Raw genomic sequence first — 14,509 nt, 5'->3', positions numbered from 1 at the left:
AGCGAATCATGTTGATCCAACTCGAGCGTTCGGTGGAGGATCCGTTATGGTATGGGGTGGAATATCAATGAACCATCGAATAGATCTAGTGATTCTCCAACCTCCAGGATTCACAGCGGTACGTTACATAAACGAGAGAGATAAGTTTTGCGTCCTTGCGTGATTCCAATGCGTCGACGAATAGGCCGTGATTTCATCTTGATAATGTACTTCCCCATGTTGCGAAGGTAACTCGTGAGTACTTGACAGTAAACAATATACAGTTACTGCCTCATCCATCTAACAGCCCAGACCTCAATCCTATTGAGCATGTATGGGACATGATGGGTAGGAGATTACGTAAGTTGGAGAGGTCTCCTGCTAATCTGCAAGAGCTTGAGAGAGAGCTGTACATGAAATCTGGCACGAGATACCTCAAGATTCAATCAGAGCATGCATTAATATGCAAGAATGTTTAGGAGAGGTTATCCGATGCCGAGGTGGCAATACACGGTATTGAATACCTCTAATACTTGACCGTTCTAGGCAAATAGGGTTTGGAGTCAGAAAATACTGTAGAAGCGACGAGCCACGGGATCCCTAATTTGACAAATGTTTTACATAATCGGCCCTTTTCAGGGCCAAAAAGATGCGTAAAGTCCGACCAGCAACCTCCTCGCGGTACGTATCAGGTAATGCTAATGCTGGCGGTATTCGTTAAAAATGCCCGAATAATTTCAAAATGGCATTACTCGGTCAAAAAAAATTGTAGAGACTCGAATTTTTTTTCAAATTGTTTGTTGAAAAGTGTACTTTACAATGGTCTATATTTTCGAAAAAAAATCGGGGCGATCCAGGTAGCGCGTCAAGCAATCAAATTTTTTAAGAAAAAAAATGCTTGGGCTTTATCAAAACATGGAGATGCGGCATAGACTTGCACCTAATTTCACATCAAGTTTTTCTTAAAGTACAGATAATTATCTACAAAATGAAAAAAAATCGTCTTGATGAAAATTGATCGAATGGCATCGACTTGCACCTAATTTCGCATCAAGTTTTTCTTAAAATACAGATAATTACCTACAAAATGAAAAAAAATCGTCTTGATGAAAATTGATCGAGTTATGAGCATTTGAAAAATAGCAAAATTTCGATGAAAAATTTTGTTACGATAATTTTGTTGCGTAGTGTATATAATCGTATATGAGTAGTTTTTTACATTTTACCAAATTTGTTTTTTTATAAAACGAACAATGCGAAAATTATCCCTGTAATTATCTGTTATGTTTTCACATGACTATTATTATTTCTATTACACTAAAAAAAGTAATTTTATAAAAGAAAGAGGAATGTATGAACGTATTTCTGATATAATTATACATGTTTATGAATGTTTATACTTATACGTGTTTATGTATGTTTATACATATTTATACATATTCATGCATGAAAAATTTTTTACTGGGATATACTTCAATGATTTTGTCCAACCCTGAATGTAATACACGTTAAGCCAGCGGCACACGATGCTTGTTTTCTTACTGGATTGCTAGCTAGAATAAATTCTGGGCACTGTATTGGCTACGATTACTTTTTTTCGATAACAAATGGGTAATGATGTTACATTTCCTTATGAGTAACATTAATGGTAACACAGTTACATTTTTTTAGTAACGATAAATATTTGAAATACGATAAAAAAAGCCATGATCGGTCAAAGTTGGATGTTTTCAATAATACACATTATATATTCTTATATTAAATTAATTTATTCCAGATATAATTGCGAGCTAATAACTTTCGGTTTCAACACAATCATTCTGAAACGCTAAAGGCCGCAGCACAGACTTTCGCGTAATAAGGTCGCATAGCGTAACGTGTAGCAACGCACAAGCATGTACATAAGCTTATACAGACGCCGGTACTTATACTCGGATGCAAATATTTCAAATTACAAAAACATATTTTAGATTTGCGTGTTATTTGAAATGTTATAAAATCTATAAAAGTTTACAAAATGATTAAACATTTTCCCTATTTGGGATGTCTAAATGTACTTACCTATTACATGTTTCGAGGTTAGAACAGGAGAGCATTCAGTGTTCTGCGTTCTGCTACCATCTGCTACTTAAGATATCTGCATAGCATAAAAAGTTCGTCTTTACGGATTTTTCGATGTCTTGTGTGTTATGCTTTATGTACTGTGCAAGATCTGCAGAACGAGAAGTGGAAATGGAAATAAGGGACTCTGATTGGTTGATTCGCTTATGCACTATGCCTTATGTGTTATGCAAAAGTCTGTGCTGATAATCCCCCCTAAATTAAATTAGGAAGAAAGAAAGAAAGTAAGAAACTTAAGTATATGTGTCACTGTTGATCTTAACGGGTGTCTTACGTAATATCCGCATGTAATGGTGATCGCACCGCTTCTGCTTTATACTTTCTGTATTTGGCTCATATACCTTCTGTATTTGACTCATAATACGCTATTTTTTTGTGACTTGAAAACTAAAACAAATTTTTGTTAAACCAAAAATCGTTTCAGAATACGATAAAAAGTGTATTCCTTGAAAGACATAAGGTTATTTTGAATTACCTTGTACATCTCCTAAATAGAGATTGTAATGTAATTGAAAAAAGATGTTTTAAAAATTATATTTATGGAAGTTAATAATCATAATATGTTAAATATACTATTATAGCAATCACTCATATATATAAAAATTTATTTTTAAAAACCGTTTTTCAGTCAAAGACAAATTTGGCGATATAGATTTCGAAATGTATTCTTGGTTCTTGATGTTATATTTAATCTCACATCTTGGAGATGCAAACAGCAAGAATGTTTAAATTCCTTTCATTCAATCATTAAAAAGGTATAAATATTTATTAATGTTCTTAATTACTTTCTTTATTAATACTGTACAATTTTTATTAATTCATAGATGATACAGCAAAGGACAAATGAAGCAAATACGATGTTCACTAATGATGACACATCTCGTAAGCCTATCGATATTTTATGTGATTCTTTTGCGCTATACAATAATATTGTAATACATTTAAAATTACTCCTAAAATATATTATTTTGAAAATTATAATTTAAAAAATATTACAAAACTATTTTTTATCTTTTATTTTATTGATTTATCTTCTATCTAAAATAACACTTTTTTATTTATTTTTATATAAATTTTTAAAAAACAATACACTTAACCAAACAAGACAAATGAGAATACACGGTTAATAAACCGCAAATGTAGTAGTAAAAAAAAAGTTATTTTCTTTTATTGAATCATGTATGACGATATCAATTAATGATTAGTTAAGTTTGAACATTTTGAAGTCTTTCTCAGTAATTAAATATAAGAAATGTCAAAATTCACATTCTTACTTCATCAAAATTAAGTCATAAAACAGATTGATAGGTATAACTAAATCCAATCATGGCATCAATTCAACCAGATTAAGAGGATCCTAACGCCATCTGTATTACCGACTAAATCATAATTTTTGTATAACAATTACTTTTTTCTCTTTTATAGATTTGAAAATCCCTTTTCCACGATTAAAGTATACGCATATGCTATAATAGTATCTATGAGGTGAAATTTATGCCAAGAACGACAAAAAATTTCAAAATTGAAAATTTTAGAAAAATTTTTGTCGTTCTCGGCATAAACTTCACCTCACAGACACGTATTAAGGGAATTCTAAAGCTGTCTGTATTAAAGTCACTAGATCTATAAAGGCTGCGTTCGGAAACATCACTCAGGTGTCTCCGTGTGATCATCTTATTCTTATTTAACAATGAATGAACAACAAGGATAAAACAATTCGCGGAGGCACTCGGGTGATGTTTCCGAACGCAGCTAAAGTCTCGCAACTCTCATCCATTTTGACGCATAACGCGGCCATTTCAAATTAATGGATTTGTATATACGTATTTTATTTGGGAAAATAAATCCGACAAATATATAAATCAATGTTTTTGAATCGTAATTAGTTTATTTATGACCAATAGAATATGTACAAATGTTTAATTTATGTGTTTTTTTATTTAATACGGATTTATTTGCTGTAGAAGTTTAATGCATAAAAGCGCACTAAGGGTATATGTAAGTACAGATCAGAACTGAATACGAAAGTACACATCACATGTATGATCACTAGACTGCGGAACTTTATGCAAAATACTTAACTGAATGTTTTGCATAAAATGCATATTTTGCAATTTTGTAAATTTACAGATGGCAATCTCAATCTTTTTACTTCACCTTTTAATAACTCTTTAACGAACAACGATTGACTGCTAAAACTGTCCAATAGTTAATATTCAGTCAAGTATTTTGCATAAAGTTCCGCAGTCTAATGATCACCATAACCCAATTGTGTGTGTGTACCCAATGTGTACTTGAAATCGTATACTATGTGCACTTCGGCCATTTTGACGCATCAGTTTTGAAATCAATTGCGGTACTTCATATATAAGATCTATAGCGTATTCGATTTACTGACTCGACCCGACTCTAAGTCAATGGTCTGTTCTATTTAATTGCAAAAGAAGAGCTAAATTGTGCAAGAAATGCAGCTAAAAAGAACAGATCGTTGACTTGGAGTCAGGTCGAATCAAAGACATGGCGAATGGACTGCGCGATCCGTATCTAAGTAATGTATCAAATGTGGTCGACAATAATGAGAAAAAGAACCGATGGGAGACGGCCAATCTCCCTCTCATTCTCTCTCCCATTACACCATTGAATGGAAAGAGATAGAAATGGCCGTCTGCTACGGTCCCTCTCTCTCATCCCTACCATTTTGATACACGGATCGCGCAGTCCATTCTCTTAGCGTTTTCGGCCCGATCGGGTTTGCACCAACCTGGGTTGGATTAATCTTTCCTATTGGTTGACATCACCCGCTCTACCAATAGGAGAGCACAAAACGCCATTAATCCAACCCAGGTTGGTGCAAACCTGGCCGGACCGAAAACGCTATATGTCTTTGGGTCGAATCGGTAAATGGAATATGTTACTAGTGACTTTAAAGGCGCGGCGCGCGGTGCGACTTCTGGTGACTTCGTCAGAGTTTGAGCTTTGCTTTAGGATCCCCGAGGCACTAGAGACCCTCTAATCAGAGTCGCGACACGAAAACAGCCAATTTTGATTGGTTCGTCATTTTTCAGTAATTCCCGCCAATATTCGAATGTCAATATTGGCTGCGTTCGGGAACGTTGCTCGGATGCCTCGGATTCATCATCTGTTCTTATTTAACATTTAATGTTAAACAAGGACGGATGATAAATCCGAGGTAAAAAAAGCTTTAATGTCAATTTACGTCTTCCTGTTACTGTCAGAGCATGATGTCAAAGAATAACGTCTCTATTCTTAGGTTATGTGTGTTTGGTTGTGTATGCGTAAGCGTATGTAGAATCTTGAATTTGATATGTTTTCTTTGATGTAATTGAGGGCGAATAAAGCTTTACTACACTTAATGAGAATGTGGCCAATTAGTTTAAGGATATAAGTTTTCCTTTATTATTGGATGTACAAATCGTAGATGACGGCGCGAACACGTCCGAGTGACACGACGGCTACGCTTTGAACTGTCTTCAACAACTCGTTGTTAGAAGCGTCATCTACGATTTGTACATTCAATAATAAAGGAATACTTATATCCATAAACTAATTGACCACATTCTCATTAAGTGTAGTAAAGCTTTATTCGCCCTCAATTACATCAAAGAAAACATATCAAATTCAAGATTCTACACGTATATGAGAAGAGTTTTGCGATTCGCACGCCGCCTACCGAGCACCACTAATACTAATTCAGAAACCTGATTTTGACCACACTTTTCAAAGCCTAATTCGGTCTCCTGTTCTCTATACTCCATGGTGCAGTCGGAATAATCTAGCTAATAACTGATTAACTGCTAATAATTGTTTAATTCAGCGAGAGTTAACACTGCAAAGGACACATGAAAAATACAAACAACATGTCAAATCTGTCGCTCAAATATGTCAAATTCAGCGCTCTTTGCCCTTTTTCGTACATAAATTTGTCGCTCTAATATTGCGACAAAAGTCGTCATCTGGTTTTTTTTGTCGCTGATACTGCCAGTTTGAGCAGCAAAAAGCACCTTAAGGTTGCAGACACAATAGAGAAGGAATAAGGAATTTGAAATAAAGAATAAGAAATTTTATTCTATCAGAAACTATGTATTTCGATATATCTGATTTCTGAGGTTGAAAATTCTTATTCCTTATTCCTAATTCCTTATTCCTTCTATTATGTCTGTACCCTTAATTCGTACAAGTTGGCTGTTGACCAATTCCACCGATTCACCGATAAGACTTAAGACTACCGACTGTTGATTCATTGTAGAATTAGCATTACACTTGCACTTTGTTAATCGCTCTGTATTCTCATTTGTTAAATTTGATTAAATGTATATTGTTTTTAAAATTTAAAAGTTTCCATTAAGATTTACAATTTTAAGATTATACTTTTAATAATAATAAAAGTAAAAAGGGGCTATAAAAGCTAACGCTAGTTTTTAATTGCTAATATTTACCATTTTTCAAATTTTTAACAACAAACGTTTTATTCTTATATTAGTGACCTTTTCAACAGGGGCGGCGAAGTAAAATTTTTCAATATATGGAGTTCCCAAAGATAGATTGATGGAGAGGTACGGAGGAGGAAGGGGATAAATATATTTCTTCATACATATCTTTTCTAAAGCGGCAAAAATAGCCGCTTTAACTTTATTTTTTTAACAAAATTATTAATGAGCTTCTTCATATTTAATACCGCCATTTCTCGATAAATGTACAATGTCGCAATATGATTTAAATGTTTTTGTTTCATTGTCGATCGAAGATAACTTTTTAAATGTCTTAAATAAGAAAATGATCTTTCATTCGAACAAGTTAATGTAAGAATACTTAAAAGAACACACGAATAAATTTTACGTATTCTGGTACAAGATCTCTGACCTCGAGATTATCTTGTAAAATGGCACTACATTCTTCAAGCAATGTAGTGGCATTTTTCGTATGTTTGTAATTTCTAAATTACAATTTCTAATTTCTAAATTTCTCCCAGACCAAATATCATACAGATATGAAATTCAGTGTATGGAATTCCATACATTGAATTATTCAGTGTATGGAGTACTCCATACTAACCATACTGGAGTCGCCGTCCATGCTTTTCATGCTGATCGCATAACTAAACACAACTAAAAACAAAGTTGCAATAAGAGCTATTTTTGGTCCCCCTCTGAATTCAAATAAAATTAGGAGAAAAATGTACCGATCCATAATTCCCCAAAAGGATATGCTTCTAAACCTCATCGTTTATGAATTATTACACTTTGAATTTTTTGAATTTGAACGATTTATACGGGATTTAACACTTTTCGACAACTGAGGTTTTTTTGACAATTTTTCTGGAATGGCCACTTCACCAAACTTTCTCAAAAACTATCATCTAGAATATATCAAGAAATGAAAGTGATGCTAGCGTGTGCACATTATCATTCAGCACGTCAAATCCATGAATACGCTATCTTTAATCTTGATCTATAATGGGTGTTTTAAGCTTTAAGTCGTAAGAAATTGCAAAAACAGTTTTTTCCGGAAGTAATTTTTTTATTAATTTTTTTCGGCTAAACAAAAAATGGTATCGAGGTCTGTTTTGCGGCATTTATATACCTAACTCAGAAATTTTCCAACAATACTGAAAATATTTTTTCGATGCTTATAAAAATGTTTTATGCAAACCACAAACAAAAACTATGAAAAAATCGTAAAAAACCGGAAAAAATTGACAAATTTTGAAATGTAAAATCAAATAATTAGAAAGAAAAAAATCATTAAAAAATATTCGACGATTTATACTTATAGCTGTATATTTCTAGTTTAAATCCTTTTTTGAAAAACTAATTTCTTTCTTTATTATAATAAGGTGATACTTCCACGTGATACAGGATGGATATAATGCTAAAATCACCATTCCGTGTACATTTACTTATTATTCATCACCATTGGCTGGATCTGTTATTTTTAATTCAACAATTGTGATTACTATATAATAGTAATCAGAGACTGATTATTATATAATGATTATTCTAAGAAAGCAATTATTTGCATGGAATAACCTAATCTCTATGAATATATTTTGCCATTTAATATAAATAAATAATTTGTTTCATTGTTTGTATACATTGTAACCAAATAATATATTATTTAATTGAAAGATATTACTTCAAATAATAATGTTATTTCCGTCGAGAGATTTCTCGAATGAAACAACAAAATTTTTATAATATTCAAACAAATAATATTTCGTACAAGCATATGCTGTTTCAATAAAACAAATTTTAGTCAAATAAATAGGAATACTAAATCCAAAGAAACCTTTTTCTCTGTGCATATATAGTTTAATCAACTTTTATTTTTAATAAAATATTAAATAATAAATTATTTCGTCAAAAAATAATTTATACATTCTTCCAAATGTGGAATTCCACACATGAAAAAATTTCGAGTGTGGAATACTCCATATCAATCACACTATAGTCGACGCCCATGCATATCTGGCAATCCTGGGTGATACTCTTAAGAAGTTTTTGAGAAAGTTTGGTGAAGTGGCCATTCCAGAAAAATTGTCAAAAAACCTCAATCGGCGAAAAGTGCCAAATCCTGTATAAATCGTTCAAATTCAAAATGTAATAGTTCATAAACAATGAGGTTTAGGAGCATATCTTTTTGAGGAATTATGAGCCCTATATGGAGGTATATTTCTCTCCTGGTTTTATTTGAATTCAGAGGGAGAACAAAAATCACACTTATTGAAATCCCTCCTTTATTAAACTTATAATTTTTTTTCTGTTTCAATGTTTTGAATTGCATTATGTAAATTCGTATTTGTATCTACTTATGCGATCAACGTTGAAAAAATCCTAGTATAAGGATGAAACGTTTGTTGTTAAAGATTTGAAAGACAGTAGATATTAAGGGGGGTCTCTACTTTGTTGGTCAGGAAAAAAATAGGTAATTTTAAGAATTTATAGAAAAAGAACTATTAAAGATAAAATTCTAAAATTTGGAATACATTTAAATTGATCTTAATTAAACATGAAAAAAATCGTTACAACAATTGAAGCAATAGACAAGCTGTTCTTGCCGGGTGGGCGGAGTGGCCGGCGGAACGAGATGGTGGAAGTTCTTGCAGGCTCAAAAGCGATCCGAAAAAAAAATTTTTTTTATAATCTATAGAGGTTCGTGCTTCATATAGACTAAAATAAAAAAATTACAAAAATTTTTGAATGAGTTATAGTTATTCAAACAAAAACATTTTTTTTTTACGAAAAATTGTTGCAGTTATTTATTTATAAAAAAAAAGTTTTCAATATTTCCTCTTTATTCTAGTCTATTTTAGAGAGAAGGTATTTCTGAACATTTTAAGATCAAAATCATATCGATCGCATGATTTAGGACTTGTACAGAACTTCCACCAGCTTAAAAAACGTCGTTTCAAGAAAAATGCATTTAAAGTTTAGGTAGTACATACAGCTAGTCGGCGATCCTGACTCTTCAACAGGCTGTAACTTGATCAATTTTTCGAATTTTGACTTGAAATTTTTACCACATATTTTTGAAAGTACAATCTTTAAGAATATGTAAAAAAAATCGATTTTTTTGGCCCAACAAGGTAAGACCCCCCTTAATAATAAAAGATTAGCGATGGCTCTTAGTTTTATCGTTTTATTTAATTATTGTTTTATTCAATTGAGCCTATTAACTTAATCTTTATGATTTTTTATTATCTTTTAAATTAAAATATAATATAAAGTTGATTATTTATATATACATAAGTAATACACATATCGTTTTCTATATGTAATATAGATATGCGGTTTTTTGACATTTTAATGTGTTCATTTCGTAACGAAAAATTCACGCAAGAGGAAATTATGGACAATATATTTACAATGATAGGAGCGGTATGTAATGACATATTTTATATAATTATTTATAAATTGATAATAAATTATATTTTTAATTACATAGTCTTCAGACACTACTGCTACTACGGTGCACTTTGTGATTATTATGATGGCAAATTTCTCAGAAATACAAGTATGTATATATTAATATTATTATAATATATGATGCAATATTGGTACACAGACCTTCTTTTTTTCAAAAACATTTTTTGTTGTTTTTAACTATACAAAACTTTTTACTTAATAAATAATAATAAACACATAATAAAGCGGCAAATATTCACAAAAGATCAGCACCATAAAAAATCAATGATCTTTTGACATATATTGTCAAGATCATGACCCTGAATGAACTCCAACAAGTTTTAGCCGTCGATCGTTACTCGTTAAAAAGTTATAAACAAAAAAAGTTTGAAAAATAACGTGTCTTTTTTACAATATATATAAAACAGAAAATTTTGACTTTAAAATATATTTTACGACTTTCTCCTACGCGAAGCAAGTTCCATCCTACCTCCCTCCCTGCTTCAGAGGCATACGACTTCCACGCGATACAGGTGGGGTAGAAGTCGCTTCGCGTGGAAAGTCGTTCACTCCTAGATAGTGAGGAAGGTCGGGTGAAAGTCGCTTCAAGTGGAAAGTCGCGCGCTTCTGAAGCACGGAAGAGGTGGGCTGAAGGTTCGCGTGGAGGCTCTACCTTCCTACCCCCGTCCATCAAGGGGCGCCCGACTTTCCACGCGAAGCGACTTTATGTGTTCTAATAAACAGCGAGCGACGGCTAAAACTTGTTAAAAGTTACTCAGGGTCATGACCTTGACTACATATGTCATGGTCATTGATTTTTGAAGGTACTAACTTTTTGTGAATATTTACCATTTTTACTCCTATTTACTCTGTTTTCACTTAATTTCTTTAAAATATATCCCACACAAACACGAGTAGCTGTTTTCTGACTTACAGTTGACTTTTCTCAGTCGGCTTACAGTCGATTGTCAGTCGGCTGTTCCCAATTGACTTAAAGTCGACTTTCAACTTATAGTCGACTGTAAGTCGACTTACAGTCAACTTACAGTCGACTATTTTAGGGACATTCGTCAAGTATTAGTTGACTACTAGTCGACATTCAGGCTGACTTTAAAGTCGACTACTCCAGTCAACTTGTAGTCAACTTTTAGTCGACTTCGCGTTGTTTGGGATGATTATATATTTTCGGCTGAGTCAGCAGACCGCAAAAAATTTAAAGGCAGATCGTCAGTTGAACATTTATATGTATACACAAATACATTATTTAACTTTATACTACAGGAAAAAGCGTATAAAGAATTGTTGGAAATTTATGGCACGGAAACTCCGAAGTTTGCACCAGTTAAATATGAGGATCTACAACATATGCATTACTTGGATTGTATTATTAAGGAAACTTTAAGACTTTTTCCTGTTATCCCTATGATTGGACGAAAACTGACAGAAGACTTAAAAATAGGTTTGTTTATTTTTTAAGAAAATTTTGTTAAAAACAAACGCGCACTTACATACATATATGTTGTTAATTTCTTTTTGAAATTTTTCGTACTAAAGAATGAATAAATTAAACGGATGCTATAGTAAATATTTTCAAAGAATCAAAATTCTTTAAAAATACTTCCTATTTTATAGTAACAACTGCATTGTGCAAATACTTATAATTCATTCAGCATGCTCGATACACTATATATGCTCGTGCTTAATCTCGTGGCTCACACGCCTGCACACCATGACACCTTCTTCTTCTTTTTCTTTAAAATTGATGGCACTCGCCGCAAAAATGGCGACGATTCCGGCCAGAATCGTAAATAAATCATGTAACCAAAGTATGATACATCGGTCACCTCAAACCGGTAAATGGGACGAAATAATGATGTAATCAAGACAAATAATGTAACATAATGCACAGTCGAAACCGGAAACACTTTTCAAAAAATGGGTGAGATGATGCAATACCCAAAGCGGGCGTGACGTACGTCCGTCCTGCTCGAGTGGTCTCGCGAAACTGACACCGTGACTGCCATGACATGATGACATTGGAAGACATGACAGTATCAAGAATAATTTAGAGACGTCTTAGGTATAATCGATATGATAGCAGTATATTCAGTATCAAAATCGAAATTTAGTTATTATATTTGATATATCTTGACAATATACAAGAAATAATATTTTTCTGAGATGTCACATTAACGTTTCTGGTTTATTCGGTATAATCACAGTACATTCAGTATGAATATTGAATGTTAGCATGATATCATGTGCTGTTGGTCTGGGTTATTATTACCTTTATTCATGTTATCTTATTGATTTATACAACCTATAATAATCTACATTATATTTACGTGACACTTAAAATCCAAATCTATATATATTAAAAAACAAAAACTTACCTTTGATTATATATATTCTTATTTATCGTTTTAATTTATATATATATAGTTCTATTTAACACAAACGTGAAAAATATCTATTGATTACATAAAACGGTAAAACAATTTAAATTTGCCAAATATACAAATTATATTACGAGGTTTTATTAATCAAAATTTAGTAAATTTCTGTGAAATGGTATCACAATCCATTTATGTAACGTAAAGCTAAAAAAGTTCCATTCTTCGAACTTCTCCAGGCCAAATTTCAGCCAGAAATGACACGTATCATGTTCGCAGTTTCAAGCGGACGATTTAGCAGTTGTTACAAAAATGAAAAAAAAAAACGAATTCCGTGCAATTTACACGAATTGGGTTTCGAATTGATTCCTCATTCATCTTATTCTCTGGATTTGGCCCCGTGCGATTTCTTCTTGTTTCCAAATTTGAATCTAATTCGTGTAAATTGCACAGAATTCGTTTTTTTTTCATTTTTGTGACAACTGCTAAATTGTGTACTTCAAACAATTACTGAACGTAAATAATACGTCATTTCTGGCTGTTTGATCTAAATTTGATCTAAAGAGATTTAAAGAATGAAACTTTCCGGGCGTCACGGCAAATGGATTGTGACGTCAAATGTATTGACCATCTCATAGAAATTGATCAAACTTTTGATTCTAATACACATCTTATCACCGATAAAGCAGTATTAATAATTAATATGCATCTTTTTGTGAATTCGAGTGATTGACGCAGAGGACTGTGCCGATTCATCGGATTACGCTACATCAATACATTCTGTAATGGGATGATCTTATCAATGATCATCTTTATATCGTTAATTAGAGCGACGTCGGTAAGACGTTAGAGAATTCTGCTACTATATAGACATGAATTTGATTGACCGATTTATTATTCGACGGCCGTTATACCTGTATTATATTATATTTACAACGACGTGTTTTTTGCGTTGATGAAGGCTAGAAAACTGAAATACACGAGTTATTTTAATTTAATGTTAAATATGTCTTAAAATTAAATATTTAGATATGTTAAAATTGAGCAATGCAATACTTACAGCGCCGATTTCTATTAGCTTTATTTCCTTTAGTTGTTTTTCTATTTTATAGATTGCAAATTTTACTTTCTCGAAAAATGTTTTTTTATGCAAATATAATTTGCACAAATTTTCATTGTATATTTTTTCGCTTCTAACATCACAATCTGAGATAGTAATGGTGAGCGAACAAGAGCCTTAAAAATGTATGTTTAAATATATTTAAAAATTATATAAAAAAATATGTTTCAGGAGAATTTGTTTTACCGAAAGGTGCAGATGTTATTATATCATTTATACGAATGCACCGGAATGAAAAATATTGGCCAAATCCATTGATGTTTAATCCGGATAGATTTCTTCAAGAAAAAACAAATTGTTTACCATATTATTACATGCCTTTTAGTGACGGATCAAGAAATTGCATAGGTAAATATGAATAAACTATAAATTATCGTAAAATTGATTTACAATTGGCAAATATTTATAATTGACAAATTTGCAGGTTCGAAATACGCAATGATATCTATGAAAGTTATTTTAGCAACGCTAATAAGAACGTTCGTATTTAAATTAAATCAAAGCATTGAGATAGACAAAATCAAATTAATTTCGGACATACTATTATCTATAGATGAACCTATAAAGATTAGAATTGAAAAACGGATCTCTAAATAATATATAAACGAATGATACTACTGGTAGTATGAAAACATTATTCAGTATTCCTTTAAATTTTATAATATATATTCCCAGCGAGAAATGACTTATTGAATCGATGTCTAATTGACGTCGAAGTCAACGATATTCTATCGAATTGAAATATTGCTCGAAATTTGAAGTTTATTTCGATGTCTGCGTTATATAATCATTTTTTAAAGGAAGATAAATATATTTATCTCTTAGACTTTTAAACAAGCAAATTATGTATTTTTTGTTAGAACATCGATATTTCATCATTTGATACCGATTTGTAGTTATTTCGATTTGCTTCGGAAACAAAATTTTTTAAAATAAAATTATTATTATTGTGCACATATTAATTATTATGTTTT

The 14,509-nt window shown here is 31.9% G+C and overlaps 1 protein-coding gene across 1 annotated transcript in view; it reads left to right on the top strand.

Moving 5' to 3' along the window:
• LOC108769297 (cytochrome P450 4C1) overlaps positions 1-14,157 on the top strand; it is a 43,271-nt gene extending 29,114 nt beyond the window's left edge. The window contains exons 6-12 of the mRNA XM_018520200.1: positions 2,729-2,855; positions 2,925-2,982; positions 9,901-9,995; positions 10,063-10,131; positions 11,304-11,481; positions 13,707-13,883; positions 13,960-14,157. Of these exons, the coding sequence (XP_018375702.1) occupies positions 2,729-2,855; positions 2,925-2,982; positions 9,901-9,995; positions 10,063-10,131; positions 11,304-11,481; positions 13,707-13,883; positions 13,960-14,132 (877 nt within the window). The 3' untranslated portion in view covers positions 14,133-14,157. The remainder of the gene's footprint in view (positions 1-2,728; positions 2,856-2,924; positions 2,983-9,900; positions 9,996-10,062; positions 10,132-11,303; positions 11,482-13,706; positions 13,884-13,959) is intronic.
• Positions 14,158-14,509: the final 352 nt, after the last annotated feature.

Source organism: Trachymyrmex cornetzi, unplaced genomic scaffold (assembly GCF_001594075.2).
Source record: "Trachymyrmex cornetzi isolate Tcor2-1 unplaced genomic scaffold, Tcor1.1 scaffold88, whole genome shotgun sequence".
Lineage (NCBI taxonomy): Eukaryota > Metazoa > Arthropoda > Insecta > Hymenoptera > Formicidae > Trachymyrmex > Trachymyrmex cornetzi.
The sequence above is the reverse complement of the archived record's forward strand: the minus strand, read 5'-3'. Positions and strand labels throughout refer to the sequence as shown.